The 23849-nt window shown below is 46.7% G+C and overlaps 2 protein-coding genes across 2 annotated transcripts; one reads left to right on the forward strand and one right to left on the reverse strand.

Moving 5' to 3' along the window:
- The first annotated feature begins 69 nt into the window (after positions 1 to 69).
- LOC135809738 (importin subunit alpha-1-like) lies at positions 70 to 18416 on the forward strand. The gene is made up of 23 exons (XM_065323153.1): positions 70 to 389; positions 516 to 560; positions 2390 to 2542; positions 2803 to 2841; positions 3894 to 3940; positions 4412 to 4453; positions 5331 to 5378; positions 5918 to 6003; positions 7431 to 7517; positions 7983 to 8074; positions 8515 to 8535; positions 8892 to 8972; positions 9335 to 9388; positions 10776 to 10859; positions 11319 to 11456; positions 11762 to 11836; positions 13043 to 13096; positions 13314 to 13364; positions 13919 to 13990; positions 14160 to 14228; positions 15371 to 15464; positions 16191 to 16285; positions 17360 to 18416. The coding sequence occupies exons 1-23, from the start codon at positions 339 to 341 to the stop codon at positions 17450 to 17452; spliced, it is 1671 nt and encodes a 556-aa protein (XP_065179225.1). The 5' UTR covers positions 70 to 338; the 3' UTR covers positions 17453 to 18416.
- LOC135809740 (band 7 protein AGAP004871-like) lies at positions 18354 to 23632 on the reverse strand. Its single transcript, XM_065323156.1, has 7 exons — positions 23323 to 23632; positions 23080 to 23198; positions 21582 to 21654; positions 20824 to 20906; positions 20147 to 20350; positions 19752 to 19807; positions 18354 to 19166 (listed from the first exon to the last, which is right to left on the reverse strand). The coding sequence occupies exons 1-7, from the start codon at positions 23357 to 23359 to the stop codon at positions 18839 to 18841; spliced, it is 900 nt and encodes a 299-aa protein (XP_065179228.1). The 5' UTR covers positions 23360 to 23632; the 3' UTR covers positions 18354 to 18838.
- Between the last annotated feature and the right edge of the window lie 217 nt (positions 23633 to 23849).

Consider the following 23849-nt stretch of genomic DNA (forward strand, 5'->3'; position numbering starts at 1 on the left):
CAAGGAAAACGTGAAACGCTTTGCGAAAATGTGATGTGTGAAGTGCCGATATGCTTGCGTGCCGTAGGGACGTCGCGTTGTCTGACTGTGATGAAGTGAAGTCAAGCCGACACACCGACTGTTGTTTTCATATCTCCACTTTTCACAATGTTAGTCGGAGTCCATTCCGGCATTTGTCTCTGAATACTCTGTACTGTGCGCTATCTATCTATCACCTTCAATGCTCCGCATCGTATACAACTAGTTTTGTAAAAACGCTGTCATTCAAGGCACTTGTTTGAGGTTAAAAAGAGATTATTGAACTGATGATTTGCAGCTGAGTTGTGTGTTTATTGAGAATGGCCGAGGCTCGACTGAGACAGTTCAAGAACAAAGGCCGGGATGACTCGGTATGGGAGTTAGGTTTTTTAGCTTCTGAATTCTTCCTGATACGCAGTCCATGAATTCGCCATAGAATTTCAATGAAACTTTCTATCTTGTTTTCGGTGTGCATTTATTGGTATTTTCATGCTCAGTCAATGCGTCGTCGTCGTCAAGAGCAGTCAGTGGAACTGCGAAAGGTACGGTGCTGGCTGATAGCATCCAGTCATCTATGTCAACGTGTGGTATCCCAACCTAATGTAACAGCTATGCTATCCTTAGCTCATTCGCCTCATTATGTCCTGAACATTTGAAATTGTTTTTGTAACATGTCATATTTGGAGAATTGAGGAGTTTAACATGTTCTACTCCCAGTTAGGCCACCAGTCCGTGACCATGAGTATGCACCTGGGATCTCTTTTCTATAGGCTAGCCATGGTTATGATTTATGAGCTACCCTCACTACAGCTTGTAGCTTCATTGCAGCACATAATTCATTACGTAACGTAAAAAGAAAAGGACCTCTAAGTTGCTAGTTGTGACTAGAGCGCAGTGTATGGTGGAGGTGACTAACAGTCCACCAAAGTAATGAGATAACATACAGTCAGATAGTGCGGCAACAAGGCACGAAACTGACAAAGATATTGAGACATTCGACGACCTGACACCTAGCTCCAACACATCTACGAAGCGCAAACCAACAACCTTCCAACTTGGAAGGCTCAGGTGCGGAAAGTTCCAATGAGGGGAAGGGATGCGCCACGAAGATGTGCACGAGCTATGTCCCTCGGCAACAAAGAATGTCGAACGTTGCGGGATGATGTGTTAGGTGTCAGGTTGTTGAATGTCTCAATATCCTTGTCTGTTTTGTGCCTTGTCACACTATCTGACTGTATATTATCTCGTTACCTTGGACTGTTACTAGTCTGTTAGTCATAACTAGTAACTTATACTATCCTTTTCTCTTTACATATCACTATTGGCTCAACATCCGAGTAACGTAAAAACGAAACAAAAAAATCTATTTCCCTGTGTTTGTAAGTGGGTTCAGCCGAACCCGAAGCTCATGTAACTATCCCGTATACGTAGGGATTGCACCGTGACCCGAAATGAATAAAGCAAAACTGCTTGGCGTGCTGCTACGTAAGATCATGGGTTTTGTGTGCACGAGTGAAGGGTGTGATCCCGGCAAGTAATTACTACATGGTGAAGGCAGTATGCTGGCACAGTGGCGCATGTTCGCAGTTACATGCTCTTGGTTAGACCTGTGAACAGCAATGCCCTGTTACTGTAGTCGACATGCATTTGAGCACTGGCTGTTGGACTGACGGGACAGACATTTTATCACGGGTTGAGTTTTGTTGTTGTTGCTGTTGTTGTTGTTGTTGTTGTTGTTGTTGTTGTTGTTGTTGTTGTTGCTGTTGTTGTTGTTGTTGTTGTTGTTGTTGTTGTTGTTGTTGTTGTTGTTGTTGTTGTTGTTGTTGTTGTTGTTGTTGTATCGGTAGTGGTGGGAAAAAGGTTGCAGCGACTCCAGCGATAGTTGGAGAATTGTGTGTAGGGAGCGACACACAATCCCCTTGGTAGTTAGTAGTAGTAGTTTTTGTTACTTCAAAAATTACTTTTATCGGAAATCGCTACGGACAGTTTCGTCTTATTACAGGGAACCAACCCTATTTGGTGTTCTTGTTTGTCTTTCCTATTTGAAGTAGCTCTATCCAATGTCTAATCTCTACTCCTATTATACTGTAAGTCTACAAATGTTCGGTGCGTTCAAATTTCGGCCTCTACTGCTGCTGCATGAATACACTGTCTCACTGAACCTTGAAGAATAAAATTTCGGGCACAACACATTTTCGTCCCGAAATGCCCAGGCCGAAAAGAAATATGCGCCGAATATTTGTTGACTTACAGTAATGGAAGTTCTTGTACTCTGGTCTTTGACTACTGTTTGGCCCCATATGATCTGTACTGCTATTGTATTGGAAGTGTTCTTGTTTGACGACTGTTTGTCACCATGTGATCCGTGCAGACCAAGCGTCTCGAGGCACTGAGCAAGCGTCGTCATGTCGACCTTGTCGAGGACGGAGAGATTGCCAATGGTGCGACGGACATGGGAACTGACTGTGCACAGCAGAATGCTATTGCAACTGTTCCACACGACATGCCAGCGTTCCATGTGCTGGTGAGCAACATGTATTTTTGTTTGCGTCATGTTTTGAATTTGTTTACATCATGCGAACTTGCGGTACATAGAAGTGTAATTCTCGTTCCTTTTGATTCAATCTACAAACGGCTCTGTTTTGTAGACATACTAGCACAACACACAGAAATGATTCCGACCAGTGGTTGCTATGGCTACATGTAGTGAAGGGAATATTTTAACTTTCAAACTTTGGCGACAGTGACATGCTATGTTTTTGTTGTTGTTGTTGTCATTCATAGCCGAAAGACAAGCAACAGGGCATCAACGAAGCCCTTACGGTGAGTTTTGTTACTAGCGATCAGCTGATGACGGAGATAGATTTCTGCAAATCATCATCCACCTAACAAGCAAGTGTAAAACCTGTCTTGGCGGTGTAGCTATGCTCAGCAGAAACTCATCAGTACTGGGACAACTTTCATATCTACACTTCACCGAGTTCTCCCTGTGTTAAGAGGTACCCTATCAGTTGCAGCTGTTCTGTCACAGGATTGCCTGTCCTAGTATTCCGGGAGGAGCATGGTGTTCTGGTGCAGTTCACCTTGCACACTCAGTCACTGCCAACGTCTAATATCTCCTCCATCATACTTAATCTCTCTCTCTCTCTCCCTCTCCCTTCCCCCCCCCCCCTCTCCCTTCCCCCCCCCCTCTCTCTCTCTCTCCCTCTCTCTCTCTCTCTCTCTCTCTCTCTCTCTCTCTCTCTCTCTCTCTCTCCTCTCTCTCTCTCTCTCTCTCTCTCTCTCTCTCTCTCTCTCTCTCTCTCTCTCTCTCTCTCTCTCTCTCTCTCTCTCTCTCTCTCTCTCTCTCTCTCTCTCTCTCTCTCTCTCTCTCTCTCTCTCTCTCTCTCTCTCGCTCTCTCGCTCTCTCGCTCTCTCTCTCTCCTCTCTCTCTCTCTCTCTCTCTCTCTCTCTCTCTCTCTCTCTCTCTCTCTCTCTCTCTCTCTCTCTCTCTCTCTCTCATGATATTGCAGTAGCTCTCTGCCCATCATCCCACTGGGTAGTCATGTGACTTTTCTTCTCACATGCATACATCCAGATGAGTTTGGGATATTCAACTTTGTGAGAACCGGACCTATGGGACGGTGGGAAGGCAATCAGGCCTGTGCAATTGGTGAAGTAAAATAAAAGTCAACAGCAACTGTCAAGAATACTTGTTTTTTGTTAGTCTCGCATAGCAGCGTTAATGCCCATGTACTTCAAGTATTTAATACTACACGGTTTTGATGCATGACATGTTTTGAGGGTTGTTGTTGCTGTTGTTGTTTTTGGTGGTTTGTGGTGGTGGTGGTGCTGCTGCTGCTGCTGCTGTCGTCGTTGTTGTCTCCTTCATGCAGTGCTTACAAGCCCGAGTCGACATTTCACCGACTATGGTGAAGATAAGGTTAGATTGAAATGTCTCTTCATTGCTTGAGCAGAACGGCGTGTTTTGTTACAGGTGGACAACAGAACGTACGCTCACTGTGTTATATATATATATATATATACCTACATACATAGACTAAGATGCTGCTCTGCGAATGGTCCAGTGTGCCTAGCTCAGTATGTGCCGTGTTCACTGCCGTGCAATGCATTATCCCATTGCTAGCAGAATAGGCCATGCTCAAGATACTGTACGGCCACGACTGGCAAACACAAAACCTTGGAGTTTATCTGCACACACTGCTCAAGTGCCTGTAGTGACAGAGCGCTTTACACAAGAATAGGAACAACTTCACCATGGGTATTGAGCTGAAGATAGTCCATTTGTGGTGTTCGCCATGCTCTGGCGAACCCAGTTTGACGTGCTACTCTCTCGCTTCTCTGGTCCACGTTTTTTTTCTATTCCACGTTCACTGGCTTGTTTCTGCTGTAGGCGACTGGTATCAACTTCGGACACTATTGATCCGATAATTCAGTAAGTTGTCATGATTATAGTGGCACGCTTCTGTGTTGAGTGCTTACTGCTACATGTAGTATCCTGAGTGTCAGACTTGTCACTGCCAATCACTGATCCTATTCAGTCAGCACTGGATACCGAATACTGTACCGGGATGACGTGAGAATGTATCGAGTGGTGGGGAGTTGTCGTCATGCGAATCACGTTCTGGCTAGGGCTTGTCAGATGTTTGATTAATGTGTTGTAACGATGTTACATCATTTTCTTCTTTGCCCTGGTGGTTTTCTGCTCTTTAGATTTAGTCCTGAATGTTCATATTATAAGGATAGGCTCGGATGGAGAGCCAATGATTAATTTATGGTAAAGAAACGTCATGGGGCATTGGTATAATCAGTTTGGCACATGCGAACCTGGGCAACCTCCATCCAATGGGGGCCCCAGCAACGCGGACGTGCTTATAATAATAATAATAATAAAGAAAAGGACCAAGGAACTACAAGTTACGCTATGATGTCCACTAACACCACCAGTTACTTGACAATCAGCTCATGCGATAACATTGCACAAAACTGACCGACAGTACTGACGTTCTACAACTAACTGACTATCACAGAAGTGCTAGAGCTGATAGCCAGTTAGTTGTAGAACATCCGTACTCTCGGTCAGTTTTTGTGCAGTGTTATCGCATGAGCTGATTGTCAAGTAACTGGTGGTGTTAGTGGACATTATAGTGTAACTTGTAGTTCCTTGGTCCTTTTCTTTACTATAAATTGTTCATATTGTATTTGTCTTTTTGTACTTTTTTGCTTGTGTGTGTATGTGTGTGTGTGTGTGTGTGTGTGTGTGTGTGCGTGCGTGCGTGCGTGCGTGCGCGTGCGTGTTTTACGTGTAATAGGTCTGGTCTGCTCCAAGAAGTTGTATCAGTGGCGGTTGAATCCAGCGAGTGAGTATTGTGTTTCATCGGGGTGCAGTTTGGGAACATGTGCAGTAATCTGTGTTGCCACACCTGCCGACATGTCAGTAGCCTGCCGATTTTTGAGGCCTGTAATGACCTGCTGACAATTGACCTTCTCCTGCCGACAACAGCCATGAAAGTATCCAAGTTTGCCCTTGTGCTTGGTTTAGAAGCCATGGTCCAGATTTTTGGCTATTACTGCTCATCACGAGTGTTTCCATAGCTCTCTCCTAAGGCGCTAAGCGAATCATCAGTTGCCTGGGGAAAATCGGCAAACTCAGCCTGAGTCTCATGCAAAGCCGTGAAAGGTTTTCTTAACAGTTCCGCGCCCGTGTGTGTCTGTGTATCTGTGTATTGGGGTTACTATGAAGGAGGGGGGGGGGGGGGGGAGGTCCGGGGGCAAAGCCCCCGGATGATGCATTTTAATTTTTTTTCATCCTACTGATATTTGGCTATAATGATGTGGCAAGACTGAGTAATGTGTGGGCTTGTGTGTGCGTGCTTGTGCCTGTGCTTGCTCGTGCCAGACGCCAGGTATTGGAAGAGTTCAGTTGGATCCTCACAAATGTGACTTCAGGCACGTCAGAACAGACGGAGGAAGTGGTTAACCTCGGTAAGTCTGCAAGGCCACCGTACCCTGTCAGGCCGTGTATATTATACCAGTGCAGGTCTATCCTGTACATTATACCAGTGCAGGTCTACCCTGTACATTATACCAGTGCAGGTCTACCCTGTACATTATACCAGTGCAGGTCTATCCTGTACATTATACCAGCGCAGGTCTATCCTGTACATTATACCAGTGCAGGTCTACCCTGTACATTATACCAGTGCAGGTCTATCCTGTGCATTATACCAGTGCAGGTCTATCCTGTACATTATACCAGTGCAGGTCTACCCTGTACATTATACCAGTGCAGGTCTATTCTGTACATTATACCAGTGCAGGTCTATCCTGTACATTATACCAGTGCAGGTCTATCCTGTACATTATACCAGTGCAGGTCTACCCTGTACATTATACCAGTGCAGGTCTACCCTGTACATTATACCAGTGCAGGTCTATCCTGTACATTATACCAGTGCAGGTCTATCCTGTACATTATACCAGTGCAGGTCTACCCTGTACATTATACCAGTGCAGGTCTATCCTGTACATTATACCAGTGCAGGTCTACCCTGTACATTATACCAGTGCAGGTCTATCCTGTACATTATACCAGTGCAGGTCTACCCTCTGTAGTAAACAACCCTGGGGGTTCAACATTGTTTTTGTCTTATAACTAGTATTATCTATTATCAGGACTTCCACATCTTTCTGCTGTGTTGCATCATTCTTATTCTATCCGCCTCAGAATTGATGTTTCCTCATTAGACCATGTTTTCTCCAGACCCATACACAAGACAACCCATTATAGGACAATTATTCCATCGGACCCCTATACAAGACAACTTGAAACATCGATCGAGCTAGCTAGAAAGAAACAAATCCAGAGAAATAGTGTTTCCGAACTTCACGCCAAGTTGCTGGCAGCGAACATGGAGCCATCCGAGCAAATTCGCAGTCCGTGGCCGTTTGCTTTGTCTTGTGATGAGGGAATCGAACCTCTGGGACAGCTAAAGGTGACGTTATAACGAATTTAGTCTATAAATAAATTACCTCGTATCCGGACTTACATGCACGACCACTAAATACATCTCGTCAGGGTATTTTGCATCGTTGTCTACTACAGTACTGTCGGGCGCCGAAGAACGGATAGCCCAAGAACGACCAGGCTAGAATTTCACCAAGCCCAGCATAGCAATGTATACATGGTGACTACTGTACATAGACTGTTATACATGAAAATAAGAACGGCCCAGGCTAGGAGGCTGACACCCCCCAGTTCTTCGGCGACCGACAGTACTGTAATGAGGTTTGTTGTGTAACGGAGGTAGGCCTGTACTGTGGAACCTGTCATCGTATGCCAGGCAGGGGCTGCGTTTTCTCTGAAAGACTGATGAATATTGGTGCTGCTGCTCCTTTGTTTGTGTTTCCAGGTTGTGTACCTGTTCTTGTGACGTTTCTCACACACGAGTCTCTGACATTGCAACATCAGTCTCTCTGGGCACTTGGTAACATAGCAGGTAGGTCATCACTATTCTACAAACACTACAATGCATTGATGAACATACTACTTCAAGTAATGCTCTTTGCATGTTACCGGCTGGATCCTTGAGGGTGGTGGCGTTCCTACAGTTTGGGGATGTATCGGATATCCGATTTGTCGTATTTATTCGATCTACCAGTGCTCCAAGAATATTCGAATAGGTTAGGAAAAATGTCAGGTTCGAAGGTTAGCAGATCTGATTGGTAATGGCGCCTTGATTGTTGGCATATCAGTACGTGTATCTCGTTGCCCTATTTCCTCTCTGCTCTCATCTAAGCCAAGCTGTGGACTCAGCATCATGCTGATACACTTCGACACTAGCATGCTAACTATCAGTATGGTCTCGAGGATCTGAAAAGCCGCCTTACTCTATGTTCTATTATTGCCAGGCGTTTCTTCCGTGAATAATCTCATGTGTTTTGGTGCATTTTCCACTGTCCAGGAAACAGTGCCGTGCATCGTGATCTCATTGCCAGCTCTGGGGTCATTCCCTACATCATCCAACGTCTTCAAGGCTGTGACATACACACCAAGGTAAGGATCACACTTGCCGGCGCATTCATTTCAGTTCGCCTTTCATTATTTTTCTTTCTCCCCTCTATTGTCAACATCACCTTTTCATCACCTTTTCGTGTGTGATTGTTAAAAAAATGAATAAATAAAAATAAAATAAATGCACCAGCCAAAGTGAACTCTGGCACGTCCGTCCATGCTCAAATCCAAACGTCGCATGCAGGCGGCAGCTCAAGCAACAGTTTCGAACTTATGCTGGCGTTGTTCTCTGTTTTCTCCTGGCTTCACTTGCGATTGACTATCCTTGTGTTGTAGCCATGTGGGCTAAGATATCCGTTCGCTAAGACTCAGTGTTGATTGCAGCACTTGGAAGTACTTGCATGTGTGTTCTGTTACTTAGTGTCTGTACATGGGTAGTACAATCTTGATCTTGGTGTGTTTGTGTATTCCCTCCTGTACAGAACAATCCACAAGAGAGGAAGGTGAGTGTTGGACTGGGTGTGCGGCTAGATTCCCTTGCTGGTTGTATGCCTCGGTCTGCATTCCATTTCCATTATATATCACGTCGTTTGATGTGATTTCCCTGATTGCTGACCCTTGACGGTTTCCAAAAACCGGTACATGTACTAGCCTATTAATGTGTAATGCTACCATATCTTCTAGTATTGGTCACCAGTGGAGAGCACAGCTAGATTTGTAATTCAGTACTGTGCTGTACTGTGTGGTGTGTGTGTGTGTGTGTGTGTGTGTGTGTGCGTGTGTGTGTGTGTGTGCGTGTGTGTGTGTGTGTGTGTGAAACATGCTTGTGCGTGTGTGTTCTGCTTGTTTCCCAATGCAGATTGCGTTCCTGGCACCGTGGGTCTTGTCAAATTTGTGTCGATTCAACAACCCATCTCCATCACGGCAACTAGCAGAAGTGGTACGTACGTCAATGTGTTTTCCTCTCTGTGTTGTCTGTGTGGAAGCCAGCATAGTGATTACCGGTACTGACAGCTGGCAATGGTCTTTTCTTGTTATGGCTGAGAGGACTGAATCAGGAGCGCACGGACAGTGTGCCAGCTATCAGCTACCCGGTCAATTCACCAGCCTTGCAAGCTGTCGAATGGTGTAGTCCCAGCACAAGTTGCTATATCTAGCATAGCTGTTCGCTATCATCGCTTCTGTGATGGGTATGTCTGATTCTGATCTACCCAGGTGTATCAGTACAATGCCTGGCCGGCTACAAGCTGTCTCTCGACGGCGTGTTTTCTCACTTTGTTTTGTCTCCGTTTTTTCCTGCAGCTTGTTCCTATCCTTGTGCTAATTCTCGGGAACCCCTCGGGACTGTTCTCACAGGTAAGCTGGTTAAACTGACTGAGATAAGTCGCGCCATGCGTGCACGCACACAACGTTTGTGTTACTTCCCAAGTACCTTCTGCTTCACAACAAGGAGTGTTGAAAATCGCTTTAGCACTCCCTAGTTCGCGCATGCGTACCGTAAAGTCGCGGATAAAAGCCGGGCTTATAAGCACATAAGCCGGTTTCTACATCAGGCTTTAATGCAAACCAGGCCTGTATGCAAACCATGCTTATATGCACCACTGATATTTTTTGCCAGGCTTGTATTCACGCTTCTACGCGCTACACGCGTAGATCTACCACTGACTACCGGTATGGCGGCAGTTTTACTATGCACTGTACATAGTGCATGCACTCTTGACCTACCCGATCCGCGCTTGCACAGAAGCCAGGCTTCTATGCGCGACAGGCTTATATGCATTTGACCCGTTTGAATTTCAGGCTTCTATCCGCGTTGTGCTTGTATGCAAACCCGGCTTTTATCCGCGACTTTACGGTATGCGCATCCTGTTTCAAACATCGTTTAGCACTCGCTGGTTTACACATGCATGTAGCACTCCCTATTTCAAACATGCATGTAGCACTCTCTGGTTCACACATGCATTTAGCACATGCGATCACACATGCCATAGAACTATAAGTCATACTATTGGATTACTTGTTGGGGTTTGTGTCTTGCTATAGTATGAGTTGAGGTCTGCTGTATGCACTGTCTTGTTCTGCATTGCTTTCTCTCTCTCTCTCTCTCTCTCTCTCTCTCTCTCTCTCTCTCTCTCTCTCTCTCTCTCTCTCTCTCTCTCTCTCTCTCTCTTTCTCTCTCTTTCTCTCTCTCCCCTCTCTCCCCTCCCTTTCTCGGTCTATCTAGTATCTCTTTCTCTCTCTCTTTCCCTCCCTGAGTCTTTCTCAACCAACCAATCTACCGTAAAGTCGTGGATAAAAGCCGGGTTTGCATACAAGCACATCGCGGATAGAAGCCTAAAAATCAAACGGGTCAATGCATATAAGCCTGTCGCGCGTAGAAGCCTGGCTTCTATGCAAGCGCGGATCGGGTAGGTCAAGACTAACAAGAGTGCATGCGCTATGTACAGTGCATAGTAAAACTGCCGCCATACCGATAGGCGATAGTCAGTGGTACGCGTGTCGCGCGTAGAAGCCTGGCTTCTAATAAGTAAGTTAGTTCTATGCAAGTCCGGATCGGCCGATGTGCATACAAGCCTGGCAAAAATATCAGTGGTGCATAAAGCATGGTTTGCATACAAGCCTGGTTTGCATTGAAGCCTGATGCAGAAAGCGGCTTATGTGCTTATAAGCCCGGCTTTTATCCGCGACTTTACGGTACCTATCTATCCTCATGTTGTACGTGTACTGTGCGTCTTTTTCTCAGACTGAGCTGCGGGATTGCTGCTGGGGACTGTCGTATCTTACTGATGGCTACCCTGGCGAAGATGGCGTTGATCCGTTAAAAGAGGTCGGTGCATCACTCTTCCCCGAAACCAATAGCTTTTCTGTCTGTTGTGCGTCCAACATCGTGCTGTAGTAGCTGTACAGTGTTTTCGTCTCCTTTGCCTTCGACTTGTTTTGTTTTATTTCTGAGTACCGGTTGATGCACATCTGTGTGCAGTGGAGAGTAAATCATGAATGTCATGTGGGCTTGTGTGACAGCACTCATCGAAGCACAGACATTTGGTATGTACTTGTGCTATGGTCAGTTCCAGTACCTTGCCTGGCCCACTGCACTGATTGCACGTTGAAGTCTGACTGTCATGAATAGAACTTCTCCATGGATGTATTGCCCACACGGCTGTTTGCACTACGAACACTGGGCTGTATGCACTTAACAATACGGCTCTGCATCGTCCACGGGCTCAGACGTGTTCTGAGTGTGATCTGATTTTCCTTTCCTTTACTTCTGCTTGCTGCATTGCAGATGATTTGTTCAGACTTTCAGCTGGTGCCTGTTGTTGTGGGAATGATCCAGAAGTCGTCGGTGAACAACGTATCCATTCTGGTGCCGTGTGTTCGCTTTCTCGGCAACATTTGCTCTGGCACTAACGCTCAGACAATGGTGAGCATACGCCATTCCCTTTTGGAGTATTGGTGCGTTGGCTTAGGTGCAGTTCTGCTGGTACCGCCCTCACCACCGTCGCCCGTGCTGCTGCTGCTGCTACTGTTGCTTCATTCTTTCCCCTGGTTTATGTGTGGCAGCGTGTTTGGGAGTTGAGAACGTACTAGTATCCGCTGTTTGCCCTGTCCTGTGTGTGCCTGTTTGCCCATGTCCTGTGTGTGCCTGTTTGCCCATGTCCTGTGTGTGCCTGTTTGCCCATGTCCTGTGTGTGTCTGTTTGCCCATGTCCTGTGTGTGTGTGTGTAGGTTGCAATCAATGCTGGTATTTTGTCTGTTGCTCCCGCATTACTCGTCGTGGGGGTTGACCGCCTTATAATCAAGGTAGGTTGGCGTGGTTACCAGTCACATGTCCATCTGTCCCACCACGGTGACATGATTTGAAAATACATTGCAAATTTGCCACCAGAGTCAATGAGGGTGGTGGTGTCTCTATGGATGCGGAAAACTCGTCCTCCAGCCGAGTCTAACGCGAGCCGTGATATTTTTTGCCAGCATGCCCGCTAGTGTTCTTGTCGGTGTCGGTTTGCGAATGGCGAATCTTGCAGTCCACGCAGCCTGGGTCCTGTGTGTTCTCACGGCGCCAACCATTTTTCTACACCTTGCCATGGTCGTCAGGTAACATGGTGTGACGAGTCCGTAAGCGGCACCATTTCAAAGTCCGCCCAGAGTCAGGGGGATGTAAGATTTACTGAGTATGTGTGTGTCACTGTGTGTGGGGGGGGGGGGGACACAACAATAGTAGCCAATCGAGGTACTTTTCCAAGATTCCTTATCTTTCTCCCCACTTGTGAGAAGACAACACACATGACCAGTTTGAGGCAGGGAACAAGTAAAGCCAATTAACCCTTTATAGGGGTCATAGTACGGATTGATCCGTATGTCACACATGCAGTGCTTTGATCACCAATTTTCGCCAATTCTTTGACTTTTTTATTGGATATTTGGCAATTCGATTCTCAAGACAATTTTCTACTCGAAACCTGAGTTTTCTAGGTAGGTTGAAACTAAAAGTTTTGAACTACAGGCACGAAGAAAAAGTTGACGTTCAACTGTCTGAGTATGCACCAGCTAAAAGGGCAGTAAAATGTTGCTTTCGATTTGGGTCATTCTGTCACTCTTTGTAGGAAACCACGATCAACACTGTCACACCAGATAATATTACCAGAGACTATTGGCAATCTGTTTGGTCTGCTCTGACCTTGGTTTGGGTTTCCGTCCGTTTTGCAAGCATTTCCTACATTTAAAGCAAGGGCCGGCAACCTCACAGTGTCAGATTGAGCTCTGGTTTTCTCTATTGGATTCCTTTTTCTGTCCCTGTTCGGAAAAATATAGGTGTTATGTTAGTAATTGTGAACGGTCGTTCGGATATTTGATACTTTTTAATTAAATGCCGCCTCAAATTTGACGAACAATCCTCAAAACAATTCGACCCCTAAAGCTCACTTTGCTCTTTGTGTTCTCTGTGTTCTCTGTGTATGTGGTGTGTATCGTGTATGTGGTGTGTATCGTGTGTATCTGCTACTGCAGGAAACCATCTGGCTCTTATCAAACTGTATATCAAGTTCAATGGCTCTGGTCAAGGTAAGTACAATAGTCAATACCACGCAATTAGCAGGCCCGAAACACCTTTCTGCCCGTCGAATCAGGGTTTTAGACTTCGGCTGAAAAGCACATCTGATTTGAAAACACCCAAGTCTCGTATAGTTGTCTTTCAAGTGCAGTGTGCATTGGATGTACCCCGCTTGGCATTGTCTCTGAGAGTGTTTGCCTTCTGTTCTCGTGCTGTGTCTATGTGTAGGTCATAGCCGAGGCTGGTTTGATGACCACCATTATCAACCTGATGACAACGGTACGTGCTCACTATTCTCTGCGGCCAACAGATATCAGTTCAGTGACAGTTTGGGAGGACACGAAGTGTCGAGCAATCTTCTTCAACGTTTCTTTTTTCACTCTCTACTGCAGGGATGAATTTACTGTCATGTTTTTGCATAGCAGTTTTTGCTATGCAAAATCTCAATTGTGGCGTAAGCTACAAAAAGCATGGATAGCCTGTACATGTACATGTATGTGTCGGAGTTTTCTGCGTGTCACTGTGATTTTTGAGTAGCAGTAGATCGATTTTGCGTAGCAAACTGCGATGCGATACCAGATAAATTCATCTCTGTACTGCACTGCTGTCTAATCCGTAGAAAATTAAATAATGTATGCTGGTAGAGACAGACGGACGGACGGATGGACAGACAGACAGACAGACACAGAGAAACAACGGACATACTGACAGACACACAGACAGTGTGTGTGTGTGTGTGTGTGTCTGTGTGTCAGTACTGTTTTTCCTTGCATGGCAATAGTACTAGTAACTCTTCTCTTCTTCCTGTGCTCTCCCTCTCTTTCTTCTTACAGGCATCTTATGTTGTGCAGAAAGAGTGCTCATGGGCCATTAGGAACTTTGCAATGGTTGGCTCGCCCGACATGGTATGTTTGTGGCAGGAAATTCTTTAGACTGATTGTGACGTTTGCCAGAGCTACAAAGTAACATGTTTGAAGCTGGTGAAACTGATGTTTTTCTTCTTTTTTCTGCTTTCTCCACCAGTATTCTCTCACATAATCACACATTCCTTTCTTTGCCTGTCCTTTTCCCCAGGTGCCATACTTTGTTGATGCTGGCGGAATCCAAGCAATCAGGCATATGGTCACCTATGAGGACTCTCAGGTAGATTTCCGTCTCCTCTTTCTCATGCCCGCATGCACGTGCACACACACACACACGCATGCACATTGGACCTTGGACACCCATCGCTGGTGCGATGATAGCATGCGAGCTGAACAATATGGGCAGTGGCACTTCAAGTCACCCACCCGTCGAAATGTTCGTCCACCACACATGCACTGAAAACTCTTCGCTGGCTCTGGCGGAGGAGCACGAGGATGACGAGACTACTTATCCACTTTGTCCTGTGCCACATCATACCAGTCACTTTCTGGGATCCCCGCCACGGCCAGGTCAGATCTAGCGACATCACACCATCTCTTCCTAGGGCCATGACTATGGCGCCGCGACACACACGCACGCACACACACACCATGTATACGCCCGTCGCAAGACAAGCATGCAAATCTCCAAATGCACTGGATGTGCACCTACAGATTGTTCTCTTATAACGTTAGCAACGATAGTGGACAACATCTGAATGAGACAGATCAAGACTAGTGCCACTAAACTGCCCAATCCATACAGCCGGCGAAGCCATGTGAATCGACCACCGATGCACACCTGGTCTACACCACACGGAGTACATCGGCTTAGAACGACCAAGACAGTTACCTACGCACACCCTACACTTGCTGGGGTAACCAGTGATAGGCAGTATAGACAGCACGCTGCTTTAATAGAAGCAGACACTAGATTCACTGACACCTTGAAGTGAAATTGGAGTGAGAAAATAAGTACAGTCGACTCCACTTATACCAAATTCGTGTATAGCGAACCATTGTCCATGTCCGTGTTTGAACCCAAACAACATTCACCCTTTGTAACGAACTACATGTATTTCTTGTAAGGCCACATGAAAACTAAGTGCACATATACAGTTCTGGGTCACATGCACGTCTTATACAGTTCTGGGCCACATGCCAGTCGCGATGTGTTGTTTGTATGGGGTAAGTGCATTTCTGTTATAAAGAACTTCTGTTATAAAGAACTAGTAATCCTCCTGCACAATGGTGTTTCTTATATCAGGAGTTGACTGTACTTCCTCGTGGAAACATTCTAAACGGTGTGTTTGTGTGTGTGTGTGTGCGTGTGTGTGCGTGCGTGTGTGCGTGTGTGTGTGTGTACATGCATGTGTGCTTCAGATTGTACTGAACGGTTTAGAAGCGCTCACGTCGGTGCTACGTGGCGGCGGTGAGCATCTTGATAAGATCTCGATGATGGTCGAGGAAGCTCACAGTAAGTTCTTTATTGGTGGTCATCTCTCATGACCGATTACCACCGATGTCGCTGCATCTTTTACGTCTCATGACCGGTTACTGTGTTTACAGCCGGCTAACAACTCACTTGTATGCTCTTTGATCTTCAACTGCTGCTAGTTCCTGAAAGCAGCTACAGTTGCCAGCACTGTAGCTCTTTGTTTCCACTGTTGGGGACATTACAGGCCCTTATCCTTACAAGCCGGATCACGTTCACACCTTCCTAACGTTGGCCTGGCTGCAAACGTGCATGCAAGCTTTGAATTCACTGAACCCAGTTTGCGGCTGATTTCAGCAGGTTGGCAGTCAGTTCCCAAGCACATTTAGGTTTCCCTGAACAGATCAGTGTGTGTGTGTGTGTGTGTGTGTGTGTGTGTGTGTGTGTGTGTGTGTGTGTGTGTGTGTGTGTGAGAGAGAGAGAGAGAGAGAGAGAGAGAGAGAGAGAGAGAGAGAGAGAGAGAGAGAGAGAAAGAGGGAGAGGGAGAGGGAGAGAGAAAGAGAGGGAGGGAGGGAGAGAGAGAGAGAGAGAGAGAGAGAGAGAGAGAGAGAGAGAGAGAGAGAGAGCTTGCCGAAGCATGAAAGAACAACCATTGCCGGTAGGTGGTCACCTGCAGCAGATCTCTTTCAAAAAGGCAGATTTGAAGTGTCTAGAAGTACGCCAGGTTCTTGACTGATAAACTGTACTTATTTGCTGTGTTGTGTGCAGTTCTTGACCAGCTCGAGTTGCTCCAGTGTTCAAACAATAATGCTGTAGCAGATGAAGCGTTCTCCATCACCGATGAGTTTTTTGCTTCAGAAGAGGTACAGTTAGTTACATAGCCTGCACCTGTACCTAGTGCCCTGTACCAGTACCTGGTGCACTGTACTTGTGCCTACTACCGGGTACTAGTGCTCTGTACATGTACTGTGTGCAAGTAGAAATAGTCATACACACTGTACATGCACTGCACACAAACAGGAAAAGGCCCTCTCACGTTGAAATCGATGCCATGTAGAAGACGTGTTGATGTGCTGGCCAGTAAGCTTCGACCTCATGCCTAGAGCAGCGCTGTACTCCTGTGTGCGGAGCGGTGTTGGCAGTGCTAGGGCTGTGTAGCACGGTGTAACACTATGTAGCAATGTGTAGCGATGTGTCGGAATACGAGGCAATGTGTAGTAGCACGGTGCAACACTGTGTGTAGCACTGCTTAGCACCGTGTACTCGCATGTAGCACCCTCTGCTGTTTTACTAGTATTCATGGGGGAAAACTTCACTGGCCAAGTACTTGACCAACCAATGCTTGAAGAGTCCTGTTTTACCCATGTGAAGCTTCTTCCGTTTTTTCAATTTAAATTCACAATTGAATTTACACAACGCCGAGATGTTTAGCGGTAATTCCTGCGTGTGAAGTTCGCTAGGCACTAAATGCACTCCTAGATGCATGCTCATTTTTCGGGCGTGTTCCGTTTTCACAAAGCAATGCCCATTGTGCCCAACTGGTTGATCTGTGTGGATCGGGGAGGGTTTTCGTTTTTGACGTACCGTATATTCTCTATCATAAACGCCGTGCTTATATTTTTTCAACACCCCTCTACCCCGTGCTTATATTGGAGACTGCTTATATTTTTTCAACCAATAGAATCCTTACAGAACAAGAAGAGATACATGCTAGATATCATGCATGCAGCATTGATTTCCACCAAGACCGTGCTAATAATAGAGACTGTGCTTATAATGTTTCGAAAGGTGCTCACAGTGTGCTAGTATTAGAGACTGTGCTAGTAATGGAGACCTGTGCTTATAATAGAGAATATACGGTATGTAATTTCGGAAGGCGCCGAGTTGGATTGGTCGTACTCCGCTAAACAGAATGATCTCTGCTGTGTGCTCTGTAGGTACCCAGTCTGAAGAGTCTGAATCCAGTGGAGACGGACAATCAATTTAGATTTGCCGCTCCGGCACAGATGCCTGCACTTGAACACCTGTAAGCTCTCGCCTGCTGCTGACGCCATTGGTGCCGTCAGTTCGGCTCACGGCCAGCCACTTGGGCCGCATAGCGAATGAGTCTGGTTTCTCAGTCTATGTGACGTGTGTGTGTGTGTGTTGCTGTCTTGCTGACTCATCTCGCTATCTATGTACGTAGTACACTTCGGAATTAGCTGTTCCTAGGCGCATGGCTGGTGTCACTACTTCGCAATGTACACTAACCCGTCCGGTGCAGAATATGCTCGTTCCGGGACACGATCGTTAGTCGCTACATGTACACCTTGCCGTTGCCATGCGAAGTGTAGCTGCACGATGGCCCGCGCTTGGCCACTGATGCACCTACATGCGAGTGACCTGCCTTCCCATCTTTCTCTCTCGCTTCTGCTGACAAAAGACGTTACACGAGTGTCGTAGTAACCCGTCTGACTGCCCTCTCCGCTGCAAGTTGCTGGACACTACTGTTCTCATCCTACTCATGAAAGTCATGCATTGCCGGTGCGAAATTAAAGCCTCGCCGCCTTTCTTTGCTATTTGACCAATCTCCTCATATCTCTCTCTAACCACGAAACCATTTCCAACAGATAGCAACTTCCCCAGACCGCATCTGATAGCTATTTAACACGCAACTCTTGATGTACCTGTCCTTGTCACTAAGTAGACTTTCTGTTCCTGCTTTATGCCAATCAGTTATTTGTTCCAAGTTCATTTTTTTTTAGAGGGTATAGTTTCTACAACTTAGCGAGTTGCTCAGGCAACTAATTTTTATCCAGTAGCAATTATTTGTGGGTTTCTCCCACCTTTCCCTAACATTGTACTGATTCTTATACTACCTTTCGTTCAATCCCTTTGACATTGTGTTCATTTTTTTGTTCACCATTCCATCTGCTCCGTGGAACAATGATATACTGGCCAGTCCCATGCTACCGGCAGGGAAAATATCATGAAAATATGCGCAAGGGAAAACTACTCTGAATGGTGGTGGTGGTAGCAGTATTGATCCATACATGTATTGTTTCATCATACATTGGGTTTTTAACAACACCCCTAGCACTGCCTCGATGATGGAGGAAAACAGAAAGAAAACAAGGATCAAAATATCTTCATGGAAAACTCAAATTTGAAAACAAGAGAAAGAGGCTATTTCACAATGGACAAACCCCGGATGGTATTTCCTCAGGAATGCCACCAAATCTCTATGGATCTACACAAACTGACAAAGTTTCCAACAAGCAGAACAACAGCCTGAAAGAGAGTAAGAGATTGACAAGGCTCTATGAACGCCTCGGCAGAACCCTGCTGGACGATCGCCTGCGGCGGCGATGACTGCAACAAGTGTAGACGAAAGAACAGAGACAATTAACAAGAAAGCAGCCAGCATGTTGATAGACTTAGACTCCACGGTGGACCAAACCTGCATGGCCACTGTCTGGCGCTGGCGCGCTGAACGTTTCCGCGATCTGACCCAGACCCATGTCGGCAAGCGGCAGTGGGAACACGATGGTCGAGGACTTCTCGGCGGAGATGAGATTGAGGGTTTGCAGGTAACGCAGCTGCAGAGCGCCAGGCTCCTCGGCCATCACGTTGGCAGCTTCGGCGTACGCCACGGCGGCGTTCTGCTCTCCTTCGGCCGCAATCACCTTGGCACGCGCCTCGCGGGCAGCCTCTGCTTCGGCGGCCATGGCACGCTGCAGCTGCGGTGGCAGGCGCACGTCTTTCCTGTAGAGCAATGGAGTGGCGGAACAAAGTAATACAGGATTATCTAACTAAAGTAGAACTCGCCTTATCCGGGCACGTCAGGACCCGGCACTTGGAGCTGCCTGCAACTCGGAACACACAATGTGTTAGACTGATTGCATGCAACAACGCACTTTTCGGTGCCAATCAATAATTATTACGATGTCGGTTTTTGTTGAAAAGCCAATTTCCGTGACTCTAGAGGGGTCAGAAAGGTGCCCGTTAGACGGGCGTGCCCACATATGGGAAATCCGGATTAGGGAAGTTACTGTACTGGTACCGGATACGAGTTGTCCCAAGCACAGCATTGCATCTACTTCTGCTTGCAGGCTGATGTCGCCGATGTTGTTGTTCTGCCAAAGGCAATAGCTATGCAGCTAGCTTGTAATCACACAATCACACCCCAATATTATGGAATCCCACTCTCAGCAGCACAATCTTGATGGCATATGCAGTATCACTCGTCCATGCATGCATGCATGCATGCATATTGCATACACACGTGCGCACACACACGCACGCACACACACACACACACACACACACACACACACACACAGTACTTACACTTCAACACGCTCCACCTTCACACCCCAGGCATCCGTTGCTTGATCCAGAGAAGTCTGAATAAAGTTGAAAACCACATGGCATCATAATATTATCATGCTAAGCTGATAACAGTGATAAGTGCAAAATAGATACACGATTTCGGATGTGGCATCCAGTAGAGTCAGCCTCCCCCCCCCCCCCTCCCCTCCACTGTTAGAGTGGTTTCACTGCCGACTTCTAATCTGCACAGCCTTCTCTGGTACAGCTACCCTGAGTCCAAGCATATGTTGTGCATGTGAAGTTTGCTAGAGTCCATACTAGCGTGAAAGACGATAGACACCAAGCCATATCGTGCGCCATCAGTGGAGGGATAGAGATAGGCACATACAGTTAGCAGCGGGTGTTAACGTTACCTGCATCATCTCGCTGATCCCGTCACGGTCAGTGAGCATGTCAGCCAAGCTCTTGATGCCCAGCACATTCCTGAGGGTTGTCTGCGAGAGCAGCTTGGTGCTGTGATGCACATTGGCAACGTTGGTGACGGACACGACGGGATCGCTGATGCGGTAGTACACCACAGCATCAACCTGCACCGTCACACTGTCCTTGGATAGAACCTAAACCGGGGTTTGAATGTACAGAGAGTGAGCACCCGAGCATCAGCTACACACAACCACACGTCTCACAAACATTCCTACTCTCAATCTTGGCATAAAGATGCAATTTCTTCATTGAACAGTTCTTCGATAACACTGGGAGTGCGGGCAACACTCAAAACCGTTACTTCCGTTCCAAGTCACTAAATGAGCCAGAACACTGGTAGGCAAATCTGAAGCATTTCATCACTGGTTGAGATTCCTATATTAAATGCATGTCCGAGGCCTTCATGTGAATCCACTGTGCACAGATCAGTTTGATCACCAGCTCCTAGCTCCAAGCAGAGGCAGCTTGCTTCCCAAGTATTTAGTTGCCTCATTACTGTGGCACGCTCACTGCCGGCAAAACATCTACACAACTATCATGGTGTGAAACAGTGGCATGGGCCAGGGGAGTCGCACATTGCGAGTCTCATAACTCGATGCGTACTGACCTCTTGCGGTGGAACGTCAAACGACTGTGTTCTCAGATCAATCTTGACGTAGTTGTCCAGGCATGGCAGAATGAAGAACATACCTGCAGCAGGAAATACCGGTACACGCGCAGACACCCACAAATAGTCCTAGTCAGGAACCTAGACGTAAGCATAACACAGATTGTAGCGAGCAAGCTGAATATGCGTCTGATCACAAAAAATAAAAAAATAAAAATGCTATGAAGGTATTTTTGGAACAGCGAGCAAGAATACAATGATATGAACAAGAGTGCGCAGCTTGGTATCTGTGTGGCATACTTCCACTGTGACGGATATTTTTGTTTTGTTTAGGTCATCATTAATCATGGAATAACCTGGCGTGTATGTTCAAGGCCTAACCACCGTATCAACAAAGTACGGGGAAATTCACGTGCACCTTTCACCGAGCAGCATTGCGCAATAGAAACAATGCTACTTATCGCCAAGTTGACTAAACATAACGTTAACACGATACAGCGGCATGCCCACAACCACAGCACCGCGACAACTTTACCATAGAAATTCAACCAATTCAGTCAGAGCCCCGCTGCTTGTCAGAAGACATGATTCAGTAGACGAATCAATACTATGAACATATACGCCGTTACACGGAAAGTATGAAGTGACGTGTTCTGTCAGTGCACGCAGTGGAATAAGTAGCGCCGCCAGAGTAGTAAAAACGACACATTGGTATCAACCGGCCAATATTCAAACCTAGCTGATTTCCTTCAACTTACCAGGGCCTTTGGGGTTACCCTCAATCAGACGTCCCAGACGGAAGATAACTGCACGCTCAAACTCATTTACCACCTGCATGATCAGACACCAAAACAAACCCGCAGAGCACACAATATGGGGCACGCTTGAAAAATAAATTTAAAAACCCTCCGAACTTGAGCCGCAAACTCCGCTGACAGAATGAACAGTTACGAGTTCACTTGTTCCTCCCCAGACTTATGTCAGTGGCTCAGTTGAGTACGCCTACTACGGTATTCCCCCGATTATAAGTCACACTCGATTATAATTTATAACTTATAAGTTTCACCCCCCCCCCCCCCCCATTTTCAGGTCTCCGCCCTATCGTAATATAATGTCACTTGAATAGTAAGTCAGGCTTGATTGTAAATTTTAAGTCAGTGCACCATTTTTCAGTGTTGAAGTTTAGTCAGTGAAGAGGTGTGACTACTATTTGGAGGAATCCAGTACTTCGTTAATACGACTAACTTACCGTGAACTGCACAAATTGCAGTAAACACGCTTTGGATGTTCTAATGCACATAGCAGCGAGGTTCAAGTTTCTATTGCCAAATGACTAATCTATAACAGTGCAACACTGAAACGCTTCACTCCTCAAACACACTTGAGGCCAGATGCAACTGGGCACTCTAGTCTGGGGGGAACACCGGTACATGTAGACACTGCTACACACATGCAGTTTAGTGCAACTACTTGATGATCAGGACACAGGCTCCAGCAAAACTTAGAAAATGATAGCGCCTTTCACAGCATGAACATCTGCTATCGATTAGACTGACTACAATGGTGAGTGGTGAGTGGTGAGTGGTATCACCATAAACAAGTAGTCATGAGCGTTACATCGTGAAAAATACTTTTAGTGCCGTGGCCAGGACAGGTACATACGTTGCCAAATGATCAGACGATTCTTCTAGAGCTAGTAAGTACTAGTACTAGTAGTAGGGGGGCCGGGGGGGGGGGGGGGTATAGGACCAGGGCCAGGGGTATAGGATCAAGGCCAGGGTATATGACCAGGAGGGGACAGGGTATAGGAGCAGGGCCAGTGCCGGGATACAGGGCATAGGAGCAGGTACAGGGGCGGGGGATGGGGCCAGGGCCAGGGTATCGTTGAAATGACCGCTGCCTACTTCTTGTTGTAGTGTACCTGCGGCTCAGATCAGCAGGATGTGTATAAACCAGACAAGACTTAGTGTGTATGTGTATGGTGTGTGTGTGTGTGGGGGGGGGGGGGGAGATCTGCAACCACTCCTGCATGCATGAGAACTGCGACTTGGAGACCGTCCGAAAACCAAGAAATGACACCACTGATGGTATGCAAGCGACACAAGAGTGAAGAGTAGCACAATTTACTGCCAAGCTAAAGAATACATGGCGGTGCGGGGCAATTTTTTGGCAAAGCCCCAGCAGACTGAGCAGCAGCCCCACACCACTCCACACTACATGTACATCATTGTACACGCAAGTAATTAGTTTGCTCACCTTGAAGCAGAAAGCGAGCGAGAAGGGGAAAGTGATGATGATCAAGAAGGCTGAGACTATTTTCAAGACAATCGAGCAACACGCGGAGCAGCACCCCTCTTCATCTTGGTCCAAGGCGTCTGCACGCGGGACACATAAGTGCACATAAGCACAGCAATAGGAGACAGGAGAATCAATAAAGCATTATTCTGAACTCACTATCAACGGCCGATTCAGCATGAAAATACACACGCAATGCCATACCGTCGTGTAGACGAGTTTTCACCCCTGCCTTCGACATGGCTTCCAAAGCGTCCGTGGGAGACCTTCGCTATATAAGCCACGGTAAAGTCAGCAATGCCGAAACGTCCAGGAGAAGCCAAGGAAGAAATTCTGGAACGAACAAGCCGTCCTCTTTGCCAACTCGCAAGGACTCGCACGCTAGTGACTAGCTTGCTCTTCCCAACCCAGACCAAGTCACAGTCACTGACTCAGCTCGAAGTCACTCACACTCACAGAGCAGATACTGCCATTACTGGAGTGTTGGCGTGACTGCTTGCGTAGTTCGAGTTGAGCTGGGCGCAACTGGCAGGGACTTGAGTGCGAGGTGTTTTCAGCTCGCATTGATCTACCGATGATCTGAACGCACGTGCAAAACTCACACAGTGTATGACTGCATTCCACACGGAGACACGTCGATGTGAATGACCGAGGAGTGGGAAATGTGCCAGACTTGACACGATCGGATCGGAGTGCTTTGGTAGAACTAACCCATGGCCCACCGTCTGTTC

Source organism: Sycon ciliatum, chromosome 2, assembly GCF_964019385.1.
Source record: "Sycon ciliatum chromosome 2, ocSycCili1.1, whole genome shotgun sequence".
NCBI classification, from domain to species: domain Eukaryota; kingdom Metazoa; phylum Porifera; class Calcarea; order Leucosolenida; family Sycettidae; genus Sycon; species Sycon ciliatum.